The sequence below is a fragment of the Engraulis encrasicolus genome, unplaced genomic scaffold (assembly GCF_034702125.1).
Source record: "Engraulis encrasicolus isolate BLACKSEA-1 unplaced genomic scaffold, IST_EnEncr_1.0 scaffold_479_np1212, whole genome shotgun sequence".
In the NCBI taxonomy this organism is placed as follows: domain Eukaryota; kingdom Metazoa; phylum Chordata; class Actinopteri; order Clupeiformes; family Engraulidae; genus Engraulis; species Engraulis encrasicolus.
Genome location: NW_026945785.1, coordinates 10,001 through 17,500, shown reverse-complemented (window position 1 = coordinate 17,500; position 7,500 = coordinate 10,001). Strand labels below are relative to the sequence as shown.

The 7,500-nt window shown below is 43.3% G+C and overlaps 2 protein-coding genes across 2 annotated transcripts in view; one reads left to right on the top strand and one right to left on the bottom strand.

Annotated features, from left to right (window-relative positions):
- The window catches only part of hdac3 (histone deacetylase 3), a 6,244-nt gene extending 5,166 nt beyond the window's left edge, over positions 1-1,078 (bottom strand). Inside the window, exons 1-2 of the mRNA XM_063193592.1 lie at positions 634-1,078; positions 128-344 (exon numbers count right to left, since the gene is read on the bottom strand). Coding sequence (XP_063049662.1) covers positions 128-344; positions 634-950 — 534 coding nt within the window. The 5' untranslated portion in view covers positions 951-1,078. The remainder of the gene's footprint in view (positions 1-127; positions 345-633) is intronic.
- A 968-nt stretch (positions 1,079-2,046) lies between these two features.
- The window catches only part of LOC134444225 (transmembrane protein 50B-like), a 15,394-nt gene continuing 9,940 nt past the window's right edge, over positions 2,047-7,500 (top strand). The window contains exons 1-2 of the mRNA XM_063193593.1: positions 2,047-2,292; positions 4,557-4,649. Of these exons, the coding sequence (XP_063049663.1) occupies positions 4,557-4,649 (93 nt within the window). The 5' untranslated portion in view covers positions 2,047-2,292. The remainder of the gene's footprint in view (positions 2,293-4,556; positions 4,650-7,500) is intronic.

The window sequence follows — 7,500 nt, the reverse complement described above, 5'->3', positions numbered from 1 at the left end:
ATGGTGAAATATCGATGTCGACGTAGAGCACACGCAGGTGGAACTTGAGGAGCTGTGTGTATATGTGTGTGTGTGTGTGTGTGTGTGTGTGTGTGTGTGTGTGTGTGTGTGTGCGTGCATGCGTTACCTGTACTCCGTCGCCATGGTGAATATCGATGTCGATGTATAGAACACGCGGGTGGTATTTGAGGAGTTCTAGAATGCTGATGACGATGTCGTTTACGTAGCAGAAGCCGCTAGCCTCGAACTTCTTGGCGTGATGCAGCCCCCCCGCCCAGTTGATGGCGATGTCACAGATCTTGTGGTTCAGTTGAGTTGCGCCTTGCAGACTAGCGCCAGTGTACCTGCAAATACATGCAATTAATTATGCAACCTATTCTATCTATTAAGAGGGAGAGAGAGAAAGGGACAGAGAGAGAGACAAAAGGAGAGAGTTTGAGGGAGGGAGGGAGGAAGAGAGAGAGAAAGAGAAAGAGAGAGAGAGAGAGAGAGAGAGAGAGAGAGAAAGGGAGAAATTGATAATAAAGCCCCCTTGATTTCACACACACACACACACACACACACACACACACACACACACACACACACACACACACACACACACACACACACACACGACTTGACTTGACTTACCGTGAACAGAACTCAAATAATCCAGGAAAAACGGGACAGTCATCTCCGACGTTGAATGCGTTCAGACTCTTTGTGAAGCCCTGCATGTTATTGGGGCTGACTTTCTGGAGGAAATCAATGTAGTCCTCAGAGTGGAACCTGCACATGTCGTGTTGAGATGCTTTGTAGGGTTTAAACACCATCATCTTCTTGTATAGTCCATAGTGCAGGACCAGGCTGTGTGTCAGAGACAAGCGATGGGGCTTCATCGGGTGGCCAGCGCCGTAATGAAAATTACCCACATCCGGGTCGTAGAAGTAAGCTGTTCTGTTGGACATGTTGCAGTCGATGTACAAACACTTTTGGAATTAAAACTCACCCGGCGATCTGTCAAATAACAGCTATTTACGGGACATTTACTTGATTTCGCGAGAGTTAGCCATTGTAAAGCTCTTCCGGAAATATCGCGATGTGACGTCAGGAAAAACACAAACTGGACTTCATGGCCGCCAAAAACAAAAACTTCAAATTAAAAGATTAATGTATATTGACACTTTCTGCCAAATATGAAGGTTGACGAATGTTCGCTTCACCTTTTTCGTGAAATAAGGCTATTTGCATTGTATTTGTACAAGCACATTGCAGATATGAAAAATACAATGAGGTGTCTTGCTGCCTTTGTCTTGTTTTATAAACTTCCTGTCTGGCATGTCTATTGTGTCTGTGTTCACGCCACTGGCACGGTTTCTTCCATATAGATCTGTGGCATACTGGCTGTGGTTTCTTCCTTCTGCCAAGGAAATCAGTAGGCCCACGTTGCTGTACGATTATAATACTACTACAATATTCTGTACTAGAGGAATATATTACGTATTGTGCACGATACTATTTTAGTTCAACACATCCGTCGGCTCTGAAGGAGACTGGACAGTATGTTCACTACCAGCCTACATTATCTTACGGCTCTGTCTACTACCAGAACTCTGTCTACTACGGGCCTACACTGCCACCCTGTGGTGAAGGCAGAGAAGGGTAGAATCTTCTGTACAAACACAACTTTACACCACATACACCCATTTGGAACTGTAGGTGGTTGGGGACGGACATCTGGTCAATAATGTACCTGCTAGATGAACACGAGTTGGTGGAGACCAAACCTACAGAGCTAATAATAACGATGATAATAATAATAATAATAATAATAATAATAATAATAATAATGATAATGATGATAATAAATAGTTTACACAGAGGAAGTTCATTTCAACACAAAATATCGGCTTACTTCGATTTTTTTAAAGGCTACTTTTGGTCAATCCAAACAGTGACCAAATACACAAGTGCTACTGCACCCCCAAGCCGCAAGATGGCGCTGTGACTGTTCGGAGCTGGTGGCACAGAGGGCCTTGGCTGCTGTTGTTGTGATTCGGGGACTGGCCACTGAACAGTGTTGTCAATTTGAATTTAGCTACTTTGTAACCTCCTTAGCGACTAAAAACCTCATCTAGTGACTTACACGACTTTTGGTGACTCTGGAGACGTTTAAAAACGCGCCTGTTCCGTGACAAAATAATAGTTTTTCAACATAATTGTGTCTGTGAGTCGATCTGCTGGCGACTGGACTGGACTGTCGTGATTATTTAGACGAGAGCAGCTGGACGAGGTGACCTAAACGAACAGGTGAGTGGCTCCCTCCTCCCTCGAGTCGCGGGTCTGTATGAGACAAACAGGTGAAAAATGCAGATATGGGTCTCGTGTGTACATTGCGGTTAATAGGCTCGGTCGGCTCACGAGATATCACGCATTGTGTCACATGCTGTAATGTGCTCGCGGCCAGTAGAAGACTGAAAGCAAATGGCAACAAACCTTCACGATACATCTGGTTTTGAAATAATAAATGACCTGATCATATACCCACCCGGGACTGTTTCTATTCTAGATACGGCATTGATATCTCTTTCGCCAGTAATATTAACGATACTATGTGTTACAGTGTAAGCTAATAGCCGCCCAATGTTAGTGTATCTCGGCTGCTGTCATTGTTTCATATCCGCCCAGTGTTGTAACAGTATCGGCCGCGGAGTCTGTAACTCTAGTCTTCAGTCTTCAGCACCGCAGCAAGGAGTGTTTGTCAATCACAGCGTTTCCTCTGAAGTTTAGAGTTTGGAGATCGTTATCTATCACAGACAGTGAAGTGACTATGGGAGAGATTAGGCATAGGCTACACCTCGTAGTTCTTCCGCTTTGGTTAACTTCCCGCATCTGGACGTAATAAGGGCCTATTGGGCTACTACAAAGTAGGCTACCATTACTACCAATGGTAGACCTACTGCTATAATACTGTAGGCCTACTACAACAACTACTACTTCTACTAGTTAATAGGCCAAGTAATAATTGTTTTGATGTAACGTGTGCTCATTCTTCTCTAGCCTAACCTAGACCTACCTGGACTAAAGTCTGTCTCTCTGTCTGTCTGTCTCTGTGTGTGTGTCTGTCTGTCTGTCTCTCTGCCTGTCTGTCTGTCTGTCTGTCTGTCTGTCTGTCTGTCTGTCTGTGTACATGGACACTGGAACTGAAGTGTGTTATCTGAACTGTTTATCTTTGTACTCTGATCTAGCTTTTTAATGGTATTCTATTTTATTCTATTCTATTATACTCTAGACCTACCTGGAGTCTGTCTGTCTGTCTGGCTATCTATCTGTCTGTCTGTCTATCTGTCTGTCTGTGTACATGGACACTGGAACTGAAGTGTGTTATCTCTCTACCTGCCCTTTTTATTTGTCTTTGTACTCTGATCTATCTTTTCAATGTAATTATATTATATTATATTATATTATATTATATTATATTAATATACAGTATTATATTATATTATATTTTACTCTAGAGTTCTATTCTGTTCTACTCTATTCTATTCTATTCTGTTTTATTCTATTCTATTCTATTCTATTATTCTAGTGTGTTCTATGTCTGTTGTCTGTGTCATCTGCCTGTCTGCATACTTGCACACTTGCACCCAGAGGTGGCCAAAGTAAAGGTAGTAGTAAGTGGTAGTATAGTGTTTCTCAACGGGGGCGGTGCAGCCCCCCAGGGGACGTTGGGGAGCTCTAGGGGGGCGTTGAGAAGGATACAGCTGAGAGGGGACGGAGCTCTCCTCTATTCTATTATTCTCTATAGAGTAGAATCTATTCTATTTGTCATTATGTAAGGGTTAACGTTCGGCGAGAAGGTCGCTACCGTGGAATAGCAGCACGACAGAGAGAATCTTGAATCTTCTCTTGTTCTCTCTGAAGTGCTGCTATTCCACAAAGCGACCGACTCGCCGAAAGTTAACCCGCTTATTATATGGATATACTTAAATGATTCACACATGGCGGGGACATTTCTTTAGGCCTATTTAATGTTAAGATTGTTGCTGCGCAAAACAAAACAGTGCCGTTGTGGAACACCGCTAGGCAACAGCTAGGTAGCCAGGACAACAGGTGTTGTCTATCATAGCAGCTGATTAGAGTCTGGTTGAAAAGTCGCTTTAGCAGTGAAAAGTCTTGTTGCCATTGACAGCGGTCTGTTATAGACCAACCCGTCCGTTATCGAAAAATATCAGATGTGCGAATGTTGGGGAGCCCCGTTGAAATGAATGGAGCATTCGACCGATGACGTCACACCATATAATAAATTGTAATAATATTATTATACTTATTATGTATGATTATGAGATCATTATATTGCAATAATATTACATTATATGTATTATTTATTTTCTTCCTGGATCATGTGCAGTGTGTATATAATTATGTATGTATATGTAATTGTGTGTGTGTGTGTGTGTGTGTGTGTGTGTGTGTTGTAGATGGCGGGGTTCCTGGACCATGTGCAGTGTGTATATAATTATGTAATTGTGTGTGTGTGTGTGTGTGTGTGTGTGTGTGTGTGTGTGTTGTAGATGGCGGGGTTCCTGGACCATGTGCAGTGGCCGGCGTGTGTGGACTTGGGGGAGAAACGCAACACAGTGGCCTCAGTAGCAGCAGGAGTGGCGGTGAGGAGGGGGGGGGAGGAGGAGGAGGAGGAGGAGGGGGGGGGGGGAAGAGGAGGAGGAGGAGGATGAAGGGGAGGAGGGGGGAGAAACGCAACACAGTGGCCTCAGTAGCAGCAGGAGTGGCGGTGAGGAGGGGGGGGGGGGGAGTGTGTGTGTGTGTGTGTGTGTGTTGGGGGAGATAGTGTGTGCGTGCGTGCATGCGTGCTTCCTCTTAGGATGGTGGTTAATTGATGCAGTGACTGTGTGTGTTTGTGTGTCTATAATTAGGGTGACCAGACGTCCCGGTTTGACCGGGACAGTCCCGGTTTGGGGCTGTGTGTCCCGAGTCCCGAGAGAACACTCTCGGGACACAAATGTGTCCCGGTTTTCGCCACCCACTACATTACGCCATGTCTATCAGGGTAAATACTGTATATGGAAAAGATTACATGTTTACCTGCCACAATTAATGGCAGCCAGCGCTTGTATAGAAAGTCTGAATGAGTCAGTTGCAATTTGTCATTCCGACCTCTAAAATTGCTTAGAATGCAGGAAATTGCATCTAAAAAATACAAATTTTCCTGGGGGACGACCCCCAGACCCGCCCGCCGAATATAGTCCTTCAGTTACGCACGAAGTGTCCCGGTTTTAGACTACAAAAATCTGGTCACCCTAGTCTATAATCAGGGTCCCCGCGGTGCATTAAAAAGCATTAAATTTAGAACATGTGATTTAAGGCCGTGAAAAGCATTAAATTTAGCTATTTTTTGAGGTGTGGCATTAAATATGAAAAGGCCTGGCATTAAATTTCACCCTGACGCAATGTATTAAAATATAGATGCCTGGACAGTCTTCCGTAAAAACATTGTTTCATAATTATAAGGCGGCAACAAGGTTTCGAGACTGTCAGTCATGCCTGGGGTAAACAATGCACTCGATAGTGACAGGCCCGCCGGGGTAGCAGACCTATCGTTCGGATCCCCCTACTGGATGATGGCGATGGCTGACTTAGTAGGCTAAATCCCATCCACCACAGTGCGTGTGACTGACCGCAGTACAGTTGAAAGTGAAACTTGTTAAATTTCATCAACCAATATGCAGCGTGGAATCTATATCTGTGGTGCCAGTTTACTCGTCGAAAACGTAAGTCTTAAAATGAGTAAATAAATGACTGCATTGTTTTCAAACTTTGTATCTCGTCATCTAGCCTGCTTGTGCTCTATAATGCTCCTTCTCCTAATGTTAGCCATGCCCTCTCGTTTAGGTTTATGTTTGCTAACGCATATAATTCCATGAATGCATGATGAATGCATTCATACAATATGCTACTTCAAAGTGTCCTCGAGCTTCGTGGCGTATTATTTGATGCTGTCAAATGCTAATGCAATCCGAAGTGAGCACGAGTGTTGTGAAGTTGCAAGCGGTGGAAATGCGTGTAAAATGTAACATAAATCGGGCGAGTAACGGAGTGTTTTCTACGAGGCTAAATGTAGAGTAGAGTAGAGTAGAGTAACTTTATTGATCCCCAGGGGGAAATTCAGGAAATGTCGCAATGAGGATATGCGAGGATGTCCAAAGCGGTAACCGCGTGGTGTTTGCATCGCTATTCCAGTCGCCGCGTGTCCGCGGTTAGGGAACTGTTTGTGGAATTCATATCAAGTTCCACTGCTGCTGTTTCTTTGCTCCCACTCTGAAGAACGACTTGCTAAACTAAAAGTAGGACGCCTACTACTGTCTATAGCTGGGGGGAACAAACAGGAGGAGCAGTCCAGAGCTGAGCAGTCGTTCCTTTTTAACCCTTTTGACACCACAGGTGTCATATCTCCTAGACCAGTGGTTCCCAACCTTTTTCTTAAGGGACCCATGTTTTTACTATTGTCAGCTTTGGTGACCCAACCACGCGAGCGCCCGCACGAGACAGAGTCATAAGATGCCCTCCGTTTCCTGCGAAAACTAATTTTAGTTATTTTATTCCTCAATTCGTCTTTGGTCAAATATAGAATACATGTTTAATGTAGCACTTACAATTTGTTGTGTCTATGCATTTATTAGTTAAATGCTTTGTCTTTTATTCAACGTGGGCTATATATATTTAAAACGAAACCCCTTAAAATGAAGAGGGCTCCGCGACCCCCTGTGGATCTTTGGCGACCCATAAGGGGGGTCCCGACCCATAGGTTGGGAACCACTGTCCTAGACTAAGGTGCACTGCACTCCAATATTTATCCATTATAAAAGATGATTTTTTGGTCCATTTTTATTTTTTATATTGAAGGTATTTCATGAAATATCATCAAACTTTTCAAATATACACAATTTTGAAATTGTTTCAGTTTTGGATTACTTTTTGGTTAATGATGTTTTAAACTAATGGGTAGTGTGTGTGCGCGCCACCTCTCTCTTTTTTGTTGTCATCTCTATGGTTAAATCAAGCACGTTTGGGCCCACCTATGCAGCAGCCAGATCAATAGAATCAAAAGAACATTTTAGCACACAGAGTTACACAGATGCTGGCTACTTGATTTGAAATTATAATGAATTATCTAAGGAAGGGGCAGATTTCATGAAAACTCCCGCAACATACAGAAACCTCTTTGACAAGTCATGACAAACATCTGGTGCAGAAAGTAACTAGGGAGCAGGCAATGAGAATAAAATAACACAGTGAGCAGTGTGAATGTATGTATTACATTACATTATTGCAATGTAATAACAATAGCAATATTATACCATGTAACACACACACACACACACCCGTGTAGTGGTATTAATTTTAATGTTGGAGGTCTTGAAAATGGTATTAAAAAGTATTAAATTGGGTGATGAAAAATGTGCAGATACCCTGTATAATGTGTGTGTGTCAGCGGCACCG